The sequence below is a fragment of the Gallinula chloropus genome (assembly GCF_964237585.1).
Source record: "Gallinula chloropus genome assembly, chromosome: 1".
Lineage (NCBI taxonomy): Eukaryota > Metazoa > Chordata > Aves > Gruiformes > Rallidae > Gallinula > Gallinula chloropus.
In genome coordinates, this window is record NC_140085.1 from 22,165,191 (window position 1) to 22,182,998 (window position 17,808).

General features: G+C 43.7%; 1 protein-coding gene across 1 annotated transcript; it reads left to right on the forward strand.

The window, feature by feature from the left end:
* Positions 1–383: 383 nt before the first annotated feature.
* Positions 384–17,286, forward strand: PRDM4 (PR/SET domain 4; the record flags this gene model as incomplete). Its single annotated transcript, XM_084270577.1, is given in 11 exon segments — positions 384–405; positions 408–575; positions 1,240–1,425; positions 3,359–4,153; positions 7,177–7,326; positions 8,543–8,661; positions 9,677–9,762; positions 11,475–11,602; positions 12,150–12,464; positions 14,617–14,785; positions 16,138–17,286. Coding segments are annotated over 11 exon segments (2,448 nt in total). The 3' UTR covers positions 16,448–17,286.
* Between the last annotated feature and the right edge of the window lie 522 nt (positions 17,287–17,808).

The window sequence follows — 17,808 nt, forward strand, 5'->3', positions numbered from 1 at the left end:
CTGAATTGCATGTTCAAAAACCAATGTGGTGTCCAGAAGTCATGAAATATAAATCAGATGCTGTTGTCCTAGTAATTGTGACATTCAGCTTGCAGATCGGTCTGTGTTCACAATACTTGACTCACAGTGGCTTTGACTCCTAGGAGTGAGACTTTGTTTTCTGGATAGCAAGGAAAAAGCTGTCATCTGATTTGTGGTTTTGAACTGGCTTTTTAATCCTGGTTATTGTTACATAATGTGATCAATGTATGTTGATCATGATGTGATCACAGTGCTAGTGGCTGATGTGCTTTAGCTTTCTGAGGCAGGTTTTCTGTGTCAGTATCTGATTTTGTGTTTGTTTGCTCAGCCTTTCGCCACAGCAGTACAGTCAGTAATCAGGAATGCTCTTGCTTTGTTTTCTCTTTCTTTTCCCCTCCCCTCTCTTTTCCATGGCCCCAGAATGAATGACATGAACTTGAGTCCTGTAGGGATGGACCAGCTGACCTCATCCTCTGTGAGCAATGCCCTGCCAGTCTCGGGGAGTCACTTGGGATTGGCAGCGTCACCCACTCACAACGCCATACCAGCACCAGGTAATGGGGAAAGCTCCAACAAGGGGGTATGGCAGCTCAGGCTCTGTGTTTTGCTGTCACGGGAATGTTTGTAACTGGGTAGCAGTGCTTGCTCTGGTAGCAAATTGTGTCTTTAGCAGGCAATGAGGTGATGCAGAATTGGGGAAGCGTAGACCATAAAATGTTGCTGATGTGAGCAAAGCCAAGGGGATGTGTGCTTACCAGATTTACACCTTAATGGGAGTCTCTAAAGGGATGGTTTGCACTGTGGGTGGGTGGTAGCAGAATCATTTGAAATACAAACTGTAGCTGCACATCTCTCTCTATTCATGTCTACCTTCAGTCGGGTGAAAATAATGATTTTTCATCTGTAAAGCAAAACTGTTTTCCTAGCTTTTTTTCTTCTTTTCAGGGGACTACACAGACAGAAGACCATTACAATTGTAAAGTAGAAGGAGGAGTTACATAATGTATCAAAAAAAAAAAAAGATGTAGCCACATTCAGGCACGCCTCTCAGTGCTGTGATAACTGTGATCCTTTCTTTGAAACTTGCCACCTTATTTTGACAGTTCCATACTGTACTTCCATAGAGGGCTCCTCAGGAACAAGTAACTTCTTTGTTAGCTTGTGTGTTCATAAACTCAAGTAGTTCCATTGACTTGAAATGGTCATTTTCTTTTGCAGGCTTGCCTGTTGCAATTCCAAACTTGGGTCCCTCCTTGAGTTCCTTGCCCTCTGCTCTGTCTCTGATGCTCCCAATGGGTATTGGGGATCGAGGAGTGATGTGTGGTATACCAGAGAGAAACTACACCCTACCTCCTCCACCATACCCTCACCTGGAGAGCAGCTATTTCAGACACATTCTACCTGGTAAGTGGTCTGGTGCTGATTGATGGGAACAGAGAAGGAAAGTAAGAGCCACCTGTCTCTCCTGAAGGAGGCAAGACCGACTGTTTTGCAGAGCTGTAAATTCCTGGAGTTTCTCTGGAGTCTGTTGTGCTATTTACACACCATTGTTTTCAGGTCTATGTTTCTCAGTATGTATATGAAGAGAATTGCAGGGTATTTTCTACTTAAACTGGACCTCTGGTGCTTGTTTTTTAAGACAGAAAGCAAAGCATGCCTGGTTTCTGTCTTAAATCACTTCAGTTTGAAAGCAGCTCCTTTATTTCCCTCCTGTAGTCTGAAACAGTGCTTCATAGGTGCGTGATAGTAGGTTGCTGTCATTCAAAGCTCAAAAAGAGCAAACTGGCAGCTGAGGAGTTTGGGCTCTTTCCCACCCCATTAGCCCATGGCATGGGTTTTCTTCATTTTTGTTCAAGGTTGGTTTCCAAAGGCCTGACATACTGATTTCTACCAAAGCCCCAAGGGCTACACTTAAAGCTGAGATAAATAGGATGGAAGCAGATAGATAAACTTCAGGGTCACCCAGTGAGTGTTCTTGGTTCAGCGTAGGTTAGGAAGAGAAATACAGCAGCTGAGATCTCATGAACTACCTGATGACTAGTGGCTGAACTTGCAGACTGCTTAGGAGTAACCTTTCCTACTGCATTACATACCTGTCCATTTCGTGGGCAAAGAGTAGAGGAGGAGAGAGTGCATTTGAGGACTGAAGGTATTTGCCATTCTTCTGAGCTGGAATAATTTATGCAGAAGTGTATTTTTTCCTTCTAGTCTGCCTAATGTTTAGCCTGATGTTTAATAGGACTCTTCTATCATCCTGGTGCCTTCAAGGATCCTCCTTGTTCAAGCCACAGGGCAGCATAGCATGCAGAAATATTTGATGCAGCTAATTAAATTAAACTGCCCATTTTTTGGCTCAGCCTTTTTTAATGGGTTTATGCTGCAGAAAGAATATCCATGCTTGCATGCTGGTAATAATGGACATATTTGAATGGAAAACTTCTACAGAATAAATGTCTTATAGAGTTCAAGGCCAAAAAGAAGCATGCTGACTCAGATCTTGCAGAATCTGCTGGAAGTACTATTTCCTTGAATGTGCTGATGTATTTCCTTCAAGGATTTTTGGTTTTTTTTAGCTTTGTTCAGCAAGATAAGATGGTAGTATGTAAATATGGGTTAGTGTTTCTTTGTATCTTAAGTTCCAAAGTGGTTTGACATTGAGGGTCTTTCCAGAACTACCAGAAAGATTTAAATTCAACCAGGCTGTTGTTTTAGGAGAAACAACGTCTTTCATCTAAGGAAGGAGAGCAGATGACTCGTGATATTTTTGAAAGACCTTATCTTGGTCCTTTAGAATTGCAGTTGATGATCTGTGAGATGGACAGTTGTGTCACTTAATCTTAGTGGAAGGAGGTTACAACTAAAATACCGAAGCAAAAAGAGTGTATTTTGGTGAACTGTTTCTACTTCTCCTAGCAGAGATGAATGAGGGATTATCAGATGTTAGATTCCACTATCAGTCCTTTGTGAGTTATTTCTTGAGAATGAAAAATTATGCCTAAAATGTGAAGAATCTCTTTCTGATTCAGTCTGTGTACTGGGGAGCCTGGGCTAGATGCTGCCAGAAATGTGGCTGTTCAGAGTTTGGCAAATAACTAGAGACTTGCTCTGTTGGATGGAAGCTCTGTATCTGTTGTCAGATGATACTTTGGCAAGAGTGTTGGGTTGTCATATGTTTGTGAGCTGTGGTTTAATGGCTTTTAATTGGACATACTGTAAAGAGCATGTCTTTAAGATTTAGGTCTTAATTTATTGTGTTGTGATGATGGGTTACTTTGTTCAAGAATTGAAAACTGATGTCATCTCACTCTCTTCTCTTTCCCCTCTCTCATTCTATCAGGTATCTTATCTTACTTGGCTGACAGACCTCCACCTCAGTACATCCATCCCAACACTATAAATGTTGATAGCAATCCAGCATTGTCCGTCTCCAGCAATCCCTCAGCCCTGGATCCCTACCAGCCCAGTGGCAGCGTGGGGCTGGAACCAGGGATAGTCTCCTTGGACTCCCGCACAGTGAACACGCACGGTGCTCAAAATCTGCATCCTAGTGACAGCCACGAGGTAGCGCTGGATACTACAATCACTATGGAAAGCGTCTCAAGGGTAACCAGCCCCATCTCTACAGACGGGATGGCAGAGGAGCTTACGATGGACGACGTAGCTGGGGATCATTCGCAGATCCCGAATGGCTCCCGGAGCCACGAACCTTTAGCCGTAGACACAGTGGGAAGTAACTTGGCGTCGGACGCAGTGGGACACGGCGGTGTCATTCCTATTCACGGTAGCACTTTGGAACTCCCTGTCGTCATGGAGCCTGACCACATTGCCGGGCGGGTGACGGGAATATCAGACAGCACACTAAATGACTCCATTCATACTGTGGCCATGAGCACCAACTCTGTGAGCGTGGCGCTCTCTACCTCACACAACCTAGCTTCCCTGGACTCGGTAGCCTTGCACGAAGTGGGCCTCAGCCTTGAGCCGGTGGCGGTGTCTTCCATCAATCAGGAAGTAGCCATGGGGCCAAGTCATGTGGATGTGTCTGCAGACAATCTGGCCTTTGTACCATCCTCTCTGCAAATGGAAGACTCCAATTCAAACAAAGAGAACATGGCGACCTTGTTTACCATATGTGAGTGGGCATTTCCTCCTTTCTAGGGGTGGGTGGGGTTTGTTATGTAGCTGTCACCTGGTGGGATGACAGGATTCTTCTTGCTAGTCTTACAGATTTCTGGTGAAAGAGGCTTAGTTATTTAACAAGTCCACAAAAGTTGGGACATCTGCAGTTGCAGATAACCCTGCTGAAATGATGCTTGTTGGCCATAAATAGGATGTTGTAGTGTCATTTTAGTGTCATGTAGCCATCTCCCATTTTGCCTTGATGTTGAAATCTGAGTTTTTAAGAACCCCTTGCTTTTTGTGGATATGCTGATACTATCTTTTGAAATGAGACTGTTGATTTTTTAAAGTCACATCACAAATGACTCCTCCAGTTGTGAAATCCCAAACACTACCATGAGCTATACATTATAGCATACAAGTGGGTATAGTTGTTGAGTATAATATTGTGTGATTTTGCGAAATTTTTATTAAACCATGAACAATCATAATGAAATGTAGTTCTCAACAGGATGTGCTGAAAAAAAAAAGGCAGAGAGGAGGAGAAGTTTTTAATATTTCTAATTATTCTCAACAAAGGACTTCAGTCCAGAGGTTAGTTGATCTTCTAGGAAGAGAGGAGCACTGGTCATTGCACTCTCTTAATCCTGTCATCATTCAAGGAGTGGTGTTTGGGAACTGTGAAGTTCTTGTTTGTTGGGACAGAGATTTGAACTTCTACCCTCAGCAAGTCTGGCTTCCTGCCACTGAAGCGTAGGGACAGTTTTTATGTTCAGTTTTATTAGTTGTGGTAGCACTGCTGAGTGCTGCTCTTGCACACAAGCTGCCAGAGCCTTATGACAAGCTTTGCCTGCAGAACACTTTTTTTAAGAAACAAAAAGAAATAGTGCCTTGGTTAGCAATGGGAGAGGTGCAGTGTACTGCAAAGTGTCTAGTCAGGCATTTATATCAAAATCTTTATTCTGTGGGATAAAATGTAACTTAAAATCAGGTGGGTGCAGAACTATCGTGAATTTACAACTCCTAGAGGAATACTTTTGCAGCTAACATACTCAGTAGTTACAAGCATCCATTGAACACTGAACAAATAATGATCATAATACCATGAAATCCAACATGCTTGTGGTGAAATAACTTCTCTTCTTCACATAAGTGATTTGATGTGCCATCTTATTGTTATTATACTTAAAATAGTCCTAAGCTGTTTCCCAGATGATACTCCCCATTGGTAGGATGTTCTAACAGTTATTACATGCCTAGTGCTTTCCTGTCATTTGCAGAATAGATCTTTGACTTGGGAAGATTTAAATTTTAACTTTTTGTTGTAGGTCTTAAACTTCTGGATCTAACCAAAATTTGTGTTCAGACAGGATACAGCAAGGAGGAGGAATTATTTTAGAGTCTCTTGGTGGCTTTTCCTCCCTGAGAAGCCAGGACTCAGGGTCTTTGCCAGAAAAAATTTTGTGCTGTTCTGAAGTGGGATGAAAAAAATGTGTCTTTGCTACAGTCCCAGATGTTTATGAAACTTTTAGGTAGTCCTTTTTTTGCTCATCTTTGCTTACAGTTGTGGGTACCCATATCAGAGAAGTAATCACTGTGTTTGGTTTTTGGTTTGTTCTTTTTTTGGGGGGAGGGCATTATTTGGCAGGGACAGAAATGGAAAGGAAGTGGTATGTTTCACTTCCTCTAGAATATAGGAAATTTTTTTTTCAACTTCTGAAAAATGTTTGAATCCCTTTTCCAAGGGGAAGTGTCACATGCCTCGAACTTGCTTTTCTTCCCCTTTGCCTCTCCTTGGGGCTAGTTCACAGACTCGTAGTGGTGTGTGCTAGGCAGTCTATAAAAACAACTGGTCTGAATAGTGTTTCTCATTACTCAGTTCTGGTTGTTGTCATTGCTGTACTCTTACATGTCATCTGTACACATGAAGCAATGCTTAATGCAGGCTCTACCTATTAATTTTCTGGATACCTTCCTATCTGTAATTGTACAGTTGCTCAAACTGTGCTTTAAATGGGGTCAGATTCTGATACCCTGATGTATGAAGGGAGTGTTCCAAAGATCTCTTCAAAGAAATTGTAATGGAGCTGCTGTTTATGGCTGCTGAAGGTGCTTCTGTGGTAGATCTTTCATACCGGAGTTGGACCATGAAGAGGCCAAAGGTCTTTGTGGAGATTTTGCTTAATTAGCTGAGCATCTTTCTTCAGAAGAAGAGTGATTTTCCAGGAAGATGTTTGCTGAGTAGATATTGGTTGCTTCATTTATAGAGAATTAAAATGATGTCGTTTTTCTAGATTAAAACATTTTATGCTGTACTTTTTCCTGTATTTATTAGACTGAGGACTTTGAGTGGTTTATTTTTCAGCAGTAGTTATGCTGGATGACAGATAAAGGGAGAAGGCAGCAGTTAGGCCAGGGTTTTGCTTTCAGGATTTGCACGTTGCCTGAACTTAAATGGAAGCTAAGGAATTTGTGGGTTTAAATTAGAAGAATTTTAGAAAGAAGATCCTACTGTCCCTTTGCATGAATATCCATGATGTTCTACATGCAAGTAGACTCTCCTGTTCCTGGTAAATTCCAAAACCATAACCAGTTAGAAAGTGTTTGATTTGGTAAGGCTGGGATTTTTCTGCCAGTAAAGGTAATTTCACTTGTGATCAGAGAGAAAACGGGTTTTCCATCACCAGCATTACTGCCAGCTCTGGTGAGACTACCATCCACTCTGCAGTACTTTAGATTAAGGGTGGACTCTGTCACAGTGCTAGATTGCCCCTTTAAGAGTAGTCTAGAGTCTAGGCAGTTAATTTGCCATCATGAAGACGGGTGGAGATCCTAGTGTTTGGTCTGAATTGGGTAGGAACTGTGACATGCACATCAGTGTCCATCAGCCTGTAACAATATTTATACTCTTCTCAGTGAAAGCTAGTAAAGCAGCAGAGTTAAACCAGATAGACGTAGCCTTTGGCAGGGGAGCTGATTGCACTGTGGGGACTCCTGCGTACTTTTAATCCCTGTTGTCTCTTTCCTTCTCTGCAGGGTGCACATTGTGTGACAAGGCATATCCATCGGACTGCCCAGATCACGGGCCTGTCACCTTTGTCCCTGACACCCCGATAGAGAGCCGAGCCAGGCTTTCTCTCCCTAAGCAGCTTGTCCTCCGGCAGTCTATCATGGGAGCTGAAGTGGGTAAGAATCAGATTACTCTGTATTTCTATGTAGCAGTTACAAATACACTCACTGCATGAAATCCAAAACTGTAGGGATTTTAATGTGAGAAAGAAACACTGCAATAGAGAGGTGATTCCCTCATCTGTAACCACCCTGATGTACATTGTGCAAGAGCTTCTTGCACTGGTTACTTCAACTAGACTCTAATGGTGCTGTCATAGTGTTACCGAAACACTTCATAAGGTCAAGCACAAGCAAGGTATGGGGTTTATTTTTATTGTGTGCTAAACAGCCCAAGCACAGCTTTGATAAAAAAACATTATGGCAATTGGAATTTGGGGGCAGAAAACAATTAGTAAAAATGAAAAAGATTTCTTTTGGCTTGTTCATCAGCTTGGTTTGCTACCTGTGGGTCTTCTGGATGCTCTCACTGGAGGATTGATCACGAGTGCCTTTTTTGTTTGTTTGTTTTCCCTTCCTCATTTACATTTGGCATGTAGACTGTGACCTTGTCATTGGATGTGGACCTTGTTACTGTATTTCACGTCATTGTCACCTGGAAATCGAAGAGTACAGTGCAGTACCCTAAGGATCTGAAGGCTAGAGAAGAATGTGATTATTGGCTTGCTTAGTGATGCTGCTTGTTAAGAGTAGATTACACCTGTTCTTTTCAAGCTGCACTAGTTTGCAGTTTATTCCTAAAAGCTATTCAGTGTATTCATGTAGACCTATATATATATGAATGTTTAATAATAAATAATATACACGCAGGAATCCCTCTGCCCATGACAGAAATACAGCTGCCTCTGGGGAGAAATGCAGAAGCTGCTTAACAATGCCCAGCAACAGTTCTGGAAATTCCTGGGGATTAGGTAGGCAAATGTAGTTACTGAAACTAGTATTTTCTGCTTCTGCAGAAAGTGCCATGAAAACTTTAATGGGTACAAGTGGCTAGGATCTTAGTTTTATAGCTTACTGAAAAGTAAATTACTTGCTTTTGACAAACAAAATAAATATTTGTAATTACAACAAAGCGGCTCCCAATAGTGTCATGTGGTGGTGGTGGTTCTTGTCTCTGGCTTAGGTGTGTTTTATATGCGAAGTAGAAGCTTTGATGATCACTTGCCTAGCTACTAGCCCTGGAGCATTATCTCATATACCTCCCACCTCTTTGTTATGCATGATTAGTTGTTTAAATAATTGATTTCTGAAGATTTTGGTATTCTACCGGTAGGTGTGTGGACACGAGAAACCATTCCGGTAAGGACTTGTTTTGGACCTTTGATTGGGCAGCAGAGCCATTCTCTGGAGGTGGCTGACTGGACAGACAAAGCAGCTAGTCACATATGGAAGGTCAGTGGATGTTGTGGCTCACAGAGTCTGCAGGCATGCCTTTATCTGGTGAAAGCCACCATAGGACATGGCAGTTCTAACATTATCATCCTTGCCAAAAGTTAGAATTAATGTAGTTTGATCATTTAATACTTCCTATCAGCATAGCAGAGCACTAAGCTGTGTAATACGCTGGTAATCAGCCCTGAAGTACAAAAAACTTCTTTAATGCTTTTTCTTTTAAAGGTCTGTGTGTGGTTTCTACTATTTCTGTGGAGTAGCAGCAGAGATTGTGTATGGAATATGAGGCAGCATTTGTTTCTTTGTTTTGTATCATTTACTGAAAGTTCCCCCAGGTGATGAATGATTTGTTTTAGGAAAGCTGCATTAAAGCCTTCCTTTTTCACATCATTTCACGTTGAGAAGGTAAAATTGATATATATAAATAAAACATGTACTGTTTGCCCAGATATTATTATTCACAAAACTTGGCTTGTAAGAAAAGCAGCCAAATGTATTTCTGCTGAGGGCTAAAGTTGGTGTGTGTGAATCACAGAATGTCAGGAGTTGGAAGGGATCTTGAAAGACCATCTAGTCCAACCCCCCGCCAGAGCAGGATCACCTAGACTAAATCACACAGGAACACATCCAGGCGGGTTTTGAATGTCCCCAGAGAAGGAGAATCCACAACCTCTCTGGGCAGCTTGTTCCAGTGCTCCATCACCCTCACAGTGGAAAACTTTCTTCGTGTATTTACATGGAACTTCTTAAGCTCCATGTAAACTTCCTTGCACCCGTTGCCCCTTGTCCTATTGCTGAAAGGAAGGATGCTGATAAACAGTTTCTCTAGCCTCCTAGATAGCAGAGAGTTCAAGATTCCTACGTGAAAGGGAAAGTAAGGAGTAAGAACAGGGCTGTGGTCCTGGCAACAGCAATGGAGACCTCCTGACACATCCTCTCCTAAAGAAAGAATCTGGCTTTCGCTGCATTTGTCGCTGGGTTTTGTCCTAAAGGTTGCATTTGTTTTTCCTGATAGATCTATCACAATGGTGTCCTGGAGTTCTGCATCATTACAACTGATGAAAATGAATGTAACTGGATGATGTTTGTACGCAAAGCCAGGTGAGAACCACCTCTACCATGTAAAGTAGCTTGGAGCCTGAGAGAATGTGCACTGCTCTGCCACCAAGGGACCTTTAGGAGTTACCTAGGCATCTTGGCCTGGTAGGGAGAATGAAACGGAGCACCCGGTGCAGAATGTTACAGGGAAACCACTACATATGCTGTAGTAAACCAGCCCCAAACCTGTCCACATACTTTGTTTGCCTTGTTCTAAAGCCTCAAGTCAGATTCTTTTCATATCAGCTTACTGTGTATTAGTTTGGTTTTGCCTTTCCTCTCTCCCATTCCTTTTGGATGCATCTGTGAAGATGACATTAATTGTCTTTTTGATTTTAATACTTTATTAGCAAAGTGTTCCTGGGTTCTTTTGGCCAAGTTCCAAGCTCTTACAGCTCGTGAGAGCTGTCCTTTTCAGTCTTTCAGAAGCCTGCAATGAAAACTATCCAGACTGGCTTCGGTATTACTTTGTACATGGTCCACTGAGAAGGCTGAACGTCTCCTATTGCTCTGTGACATTGTCGTGGTTTCACCCCTACTGAGAGCCAAGATCCATGCAGCTGCCTGCTCCTTAAAGCAGGGAAAAGGGAAGGGGGGGGGGGAGAAGTAAGGGAAGGGAAAAGGAAGGGGCAAATAACCCCAAAACCAAGAAATTAAGAGGCATGTGGGTTGGGATAAGGATAGTTTACTAAGATAACAGAAAGATACAATATAACAATGCTAATGGGACTTTAAAGCAGAAATATATGAAGCTGTTGATACACAATGCAGTTTCTCACCAAACCACACAACTCAGGCCGTGCCACCCAGAGCCGTCCCAGAACCCGACCGTCCCCCAAGAACCGCGCCTCCCAGAGCCGCCCCAGGCCTTCCTCCCGTCAGCCCCCGATATCCTGGGCAGGACGTAACTGGCGTGGAATACTCTCTTTGGTCAGTTGGGCCACCTGTCCTGGCTTCGCCCCTCCTTTCTCATGAAGAGCTGAGAAAGACCTTGACTGTCTGACAGCAATTAACAACATCAGGGTGTTATCAGCACTACTCCCATTTTAACTCCCAAACACAGCATTCCATCCACTGTTACAAATGAATTTAACTCCATCCTGACCAAAACCAGGACAGACATGAAGTAGGTTTCCCCTACAATTCATTTCATTGCTCCTGTATGCAGGAGTCAAGAAGTTAATGCTTGATCTCCCACTGCAGTGGGGCAGAGCTGCTGGTTTCGGAAGCTGGGAACAAACATATACAGGATACAGCTTTAGGAGATGAATTGTCACATCTTAGAAAGGCTTTTCAAGAGTTATATTTGAAGATAATTCTACTTTAAGATTTTACTGATATTTATTTCTCCCCTAGGTGTTTTCTTAATATGAAAAATACATATATTTTTCTAGTTTCTTAAGAGATCATAATGTCTTTTCTCTCAGCCCACTCTAGTGTCTATTAATAATTTTCTCAGCAAGATATCACAGTAGTGCGAAAAATATATCATTTGGTGGAGCAGATTGGCTCTCAAGGTCCAGTTTCCCTTTCCTTTAATGAAGAAGGACAGAAGTGACAGCACATTTTGATAATGTGCTGATGAGCACTGGGGTTCTCTCATTACCTCTTTATAGGAATTTCCTTCTTTTTTTCCCTTTCCTATCCCTCTCAAAAATGCATTATTTCTGGAGGGCTTTTTTCTTTTTCCCCCATTATTCCTGTTGTTGCTGCAGGAACCGTGAAGAGCAGAACCTGGTAGCTTATCCCCACGATGGAAAAATTTACTTTTGCACCTCTCGGGACATCCCACCGGAACACGAGCTTCTCCTCTACTACAGTCGGGACTACGCACGGCAGCTGGGTGAGCGCTCGTCCTTGTTGGCTTTGTGGGGAGTACGTAGCTTGAATTCCCTTTTAGTGCCTTCTCTCTGCACTGTGACTTGGGAGTGCATTACATTCCTTTTCAGCTCCTAGTGGTGCATGTCATCGTTCCCTTTTACATTTCGTGACTGCAGACCACTGTGTTTAAAAGAAACATTCCCCTGTCTTAATTCCACTGATGAGTAAAAGATCACCGTTTCAAAGAAAAAGGCACGTTTTACTTATGTTCATCCACCTGGTAAGGGAGTTTTGCTAGCTGAAGATGCTCCTGTCTGCCCCCACCTTTGGTTGTGGTAATTTAGGTTTGGTGGAGCTGTGCTCAAACCCATTCCAAAGTTTGCCCCCCCTGCCCCCAAACATTTGAAATGGCCTACATCAAAGAGCTGAGAAGCAAGCACTGGTGCTGAAAAGAATGGGGGCGAAAATCTCTGCAGCTGGCTTTGCTGCCTCAGACAAAGTGTTAACATGGATCAGGCTCTGTTAGGCTTTGCTGTGCCTCATTGAGAGTGATGCTCTTGTGCCCAAAGGTGTCCCCGAACATCCGGACGTGCACATCTGCCACTGTGGAAAGGAATGCGCTTCCTACGTGGAGTTCAAGGCCCATTTGAGCAGCCATATTCACAACCATCTCCCCAGCCAGGGGCACAGCAGCAGCCATGGGCCAGGCCATGGCAAGGAAAGGAAGTGGAAGTGCTCCATGTGCCCCCAGGCTTTCATCTCCCCTTCCAAGCTCCACGTCCACTTCATGGGACACATGGGCATGAAGCCGCACAAGTGCGATTTCTGTAGCAAAGCTTTCAGTGATCCTAGCAACTTACGGACACACCTCAAGATACACACAGGTAAGGGCTGGGGAATTTTAGAGATATGTCTGTGAGTAAAACATTGCAGCAGGACCTTTTCTTTGGTCCCTTGGCCAGTTGGCATAGCAATAGCTTGTGTCCATAAATTGAAGCTCTTAGAAACATACAGTCATAGAATGGTTTGGGTTGTGATGCCTCGGAAAGCCGGAATCAAAACTCAATAGCCTTGGTGACTATTAAGCAGGTGTTCTTTATTGCAGCGCTGGGCACACAGGGGATGATTGCTCCTCCTGATGTATGTGCTGTTCAAAGCAAAATTTCTCATATTTATACAGATTAACTATACATATTCATGGTAATTTCTAAGAAAAGGCAGGGTTATGCAAATTATTTCCAGGAAATCATTTACATTAACTTCTCCCAGATAGAGCATGCTCAGTGACACTTAGGGGGTCTTCTGGTGGTCTTCAGGGATGAAGGCTAAACGTTGTCCTCGCTCTCAGTGCATGCTCTTTATGCTTCTTCTCCATGGTTATCTGAGCTCAAAAACACATTCCTTTTCACTGTAAACAAAATACACTCAGTCTCCCAATTGGTCATCAGTCTCACCATCCATGACTCCCCTATCTCCTACTCCCTCCAGCTTCAAGGCTGCTACCCTATTGTTATGGCTAAGTTTTGCAGCTGCTTTCACGAAACAGCTCATGGGATTACAGCCAGATTCTGCTAAAATCAAAACTAACCTATTCCTAAAAACACACAAATTCTTACCTCTTTATCTTCAAGGCTGTTACTATTGCATTGTTATGGTTAAGTTTTGCAGCTGCTCTCACAAACAGCTTACACAGTTACAGCTTTCTTTTAAACTAATCTATTCTTAAAACCAGGAAAATTCTTACATCAAAGTTATATTAATTGTCTCTTAAGCTACACCTGCATCAATCCACTCAGCATGATTGCATTTCATTGAATCAGTTGGAAGGGACCTTTAAAAATCATCTAGTCCAATCCCTCTGCTGTGTGCATGGACATCTTTCAGTAGATCAGGTCACTTAAAAAGTCCCATCCAGCCTGATCTTGAACACTTCAGCAGTGGGGCAGCCACAGCTTCTCTGGGCAACCTGTGACAGTGTCTTGTCACTCACATTGTAAAAAAATTCTTCTTTATGTCCAGAATCTGCCCTCTTTCACTTAAAACTGTTGCTCCCTGTCATGCCCCTACAGAGCTTGGTAAAAAGTCTTTGTTACAAGCCCCCTAAAGTATTAAAAGGCTGCATTAAAGTCTCTCCAGAGCCTTTTCCAGGCTGAACAAGCCCAACTCTCTCAGCCTGTCCTCACAGGAGAGGTGCTCCAGCCCCCTGATGATTTTTCACATCCCTCCTCTGGACTCACTCCAGCAGCTCCATGTCATTTTTGTGGAAATCCGGAAAGCTGGGACCCCAGAGCTGGACTCAGTATTCCAGGCCAAGGTCTGACAAGAATGGACTAGAGGGGGAGAGTCACCTCCCTAGACCTGGGAGGTTCATCAAATGTGGTTGGGCTCTGGTAAGACATCAGATAGCGTTCCTGCAAGAAATCGGTGGAGATGGGGATGCACTAATGTCCAGTAACTAGATGGCTACCATGGTTACTGGTAAAAAGGAGGCTACCATTATTTTCACTCAAGAATTCACCTTGGACAAGCCTTATCTTGTTAAATGCTTGCCTGAATCTCTTTGCTGGAAAACTCACAAGTCTGATGGTGATGTTGTGATAAAGCAGAACTGGGAGGTACAGTTGGTGTAGACAAGAAGCAGAGAGCCTGCCTTGCAGGAAGGACTGACTGACCACAAGCACTGGAGGAAAAGGAGCAACAGTGTTTGGAAAGACAAAGTGCAAAGAGCTCAGTGGTTCAAAGCAGTAGGATGAAGCGGGTATTTTGGCTTGGGCATGGGGTGAGGGGTGAAACGCTTTGGTAATGGTGAAAAGTCAGATGCCTGTTTGTTGCGTAGCTAAATCTACACTGTAACTAGGTAGGCTGTTATGCTGGGGCTGAAGGAACTGCAGGAGGAAGCAGGTCCTGTTCACAAAGAACCTGCCTTCAGGATAAATTTTTTCCAGAAGTGCTTCTTTGCTTCAGTCAGGCTGCTTTGCTTGCTGTATTTCTGGGGACACTGACGCTCAGTTGGTGGGTGTGTGCATGTAATCCTAGGTCAGAAGAATTACCGCTGTACCCTCTGCGACAAATCCTTCACCCAGAAGGCTCACCTGGAATCGCACATGGTCATCCACACCGGGGAGAAGAACCTCAAGTGCGATTACTGTGAAAAGCTCTTCATGCGGAGGCAGGACCTCAAGCAGCACGTGCTCACTCACACACAGTAAGTCACCTCACGGGCTGTGTTGGACTGACCAGTACAATAAATGATGAAGCTCAACAGCATAATGTCCAGTTTGCAAATCGTTTGGCCTAGAGAGTATAGATAGGTTCACCCTCTGAAATGACAGAGGAGTCTGTCTGGGTGAATTCCTTGTTACTACTGCCTGAAGTTGTCCTAGTATTTCAGTATTTTAATGACACAGTAAATTCCAAGCGTGCGCCTTGTCTTGTGAAATGGGAGTCTGGAGTCCTCATTATTTTGACAAGAGAGGGGATTAGTTGATTTACATTTAGTTCCCTGCTAAGCACTGTTCCAGGTCCCAGTATGACCACAAAAAATGGGAAAGTCTTCAGTGCTGTTCTCACCAAGTAGCTTGTTAGTGAAATCTCCCCCTCTGTTTGCACCAGGGGTGGGGTGCAGCCATTCCCAGCTCTTACCTCCCCCAGAGTCTCCTGCTCCTCTTGCAGGCTGGTGCCCACCCCAGGGTTCCCCTGTGGTCAGCTACAGGTCTGCCAGGCCAGGCCATTCCTTCTGCTGTGGGAATCTACATCCTGTTTAGTTGCTCCCAATCCAAGGTCCTCCCTTAAAGGCTGCTTACCCAGAGCTCCTGCCTCCAATTATTTTGTTTTCAGCATCTGGTTCTTGTATTCACTTGGAATCGATTGCTGCTCCTGTCATGCTGCCTAGGAGACAGCATAGCACAGCTAGCGTGAGCAAGAGAAAGGCGGGCAGACAGACAGACGCGCTTTGCTGCTTGTTCTTCCAGCCAGGGCCGGGAGCACTACTGCTGGGAGGTGTTTTGCACAGTCATCTACAGAATTTGACTGTAGCTGTCTTCTAAGTCTCTGTCTAAGCATTTACAGACTGAGAGTTGTTAAGTGGAGCTTTGTTTGCTTTTTTGTTGGTGTCTCCCCAGCCCCGTTTATGTAGGGTGGGAAGGAGGAAGACTAACCTTTCCACCACAGCAACATCTCTGCTCCTGCCAAAACACTAAGCATAGCCAGAGTTTGATCTTATTCAAAAAATAAACAAACCCCTTGTAGAATTCCTTCTTCTTTTATTTATAAACAAGAAAGAGAAACGGTTGCATAGCAGCTAATCCAAAAAGCCTGACTTTTTTTGGGGGGGGGAAAAGCGGTCGAGAACCAGAGGCGCTTTGTGTACCTACTGTGTGAGAGACAACGTATTTACACTTTAGGGATGCAATATTGCTGTTACTTCTGGTTTGCTGCTGCTGCTTCTAGTATATTGAAAGTAAGATTTAGAAGTAAGACTGACCCTTTTCACCCTTTCTGTTGCCACCGCCCCACTATCAGAATCAGCTGCCTTGATAACTGTTCCTTGTCTTGCAGAGAACGACAAATCAAGTGTCCCAAGTGCGACAAGCTGTTTCTGAGGACAAATCACCTGAAGAAGCATCTCAATTCACATGAAGGAAAGAGGGACTATGTCTGTGAAAAATGCTCCAAGGCTTATCTAACCAAATATCACCTCACTCGCCACTTAAAAATCTGTAAAGGCCCCACATCCAGCCTGTCAGCCCAAGAGGAGGAAGAGGAGGATGATTCAGAGGAGGAATTAATAGACTCTATGAGGACTGAAGACTGTAGGATTAACAGTGGGGTCTATTCAACGGGTGATGCCCTCTCTGGACACAAATGAAGAGAAGAAAGAGGGAAAGTTGCTTGGATAACTGAGGAAGGAACCACCCCCCTTCTTTATTTCCCCAGTCAACAGCGTATGTCAAATGAGGAGTTTTCCTTCTGTTTTGGTCTCCACACTACCACTGCTTACCTAACTCTGTAGCCAAAAACACTTGCGAATGGATCGTGCACATATAAGTAAAGGAGGAGGACATGGGAGGCAAGGAGATTTTCACACACACACTGTGCATACTTCTTTTCCAGATCACTCAGATGAATCCATCCAGTGCTGAGATACCTGCCACACCTCGCATAGCCCTTTGTGTAAAGAGCCACAAACCAGGAACGTAGCTGAGTGATTGTGGGGACCTGTAGCCAACCGCCCGTGACTGCCAGAGCCGTGACAGTAGAAAAATGAAACAAAACCATGCTGGCAGCGGGGGATGTATTTTGCTTTTTAATACTTTTTAAACTGAAGGATGTGATTTGGCACAAAGCAAAGACTGGTCAGTGCTCAGGTTTCCAGAAAAAAGCCAAGCCAGTGAAATCAGCATTTGCAGACAAAGCAATTGCCCCACTACAGAAAAATCAGACACTGGCTTTTGGAGAACAGCTGCTGCCCCTTCTCACTCCTGTTCGCTAGGATATGGAAGCAGGTGAAGAGGTACAGACTGCACAGCTCAGTAAGGAAGCAGCTTACAGCTGAGCAGACGGTGTTTACAGTAAACATTACTTCTTGTGCTGTAAACCTCTTACCACCTAGAATGATGGGAGGGTTTGCTGCTAATATTATTTATGGAATGAAGATGTATTTCATTCGGTTGGGGTTTTTGGAAAAAAATTAAAAATGTGGCTCTTTTCTAATGTGGGAGGTTTTTTTAAATGTTTATACATGCTGGGGAAAAAAAAGTTTCTGGTTTTGATAATGATGCTAAAAGAAATCCCACCACTTTTTCATCATCTGCCTCTCCCAGGCTTTCCTGGACAAGGTTGGGATAGGAGCACCTCCATGACCAGTCGCAGCAAAGAACTGGTTTTTAAACTTTGCAGCTTTGCTGCGTGGCTCCTGTGGCTGTGCTGCAAAAGAAGAGCAAGCTGAGCACTGTTCTCTGACAAGGCAGCTGGAAGTTCTCTTGTAGAAGATGCTCCAGTTCTTGCCTAAATGACCCAGGCTCAGCTACACATCTCCCTGTACGCTCTGTTTCCTGAAGAGGTCCCTGGGTTCTTCAAGCCTGAAAACACATAATGCTTGCCCTCTGAGATCAGTCTGTGAATCAAAGGGTCTAGAAATACAGGTTGAAGGATTGTATTTAGTCTAGGGAAAGATGGGTTGCTTGCAGCAACACAGTTTCTTACTAAAACAAAAAGCCACTTCCAGAA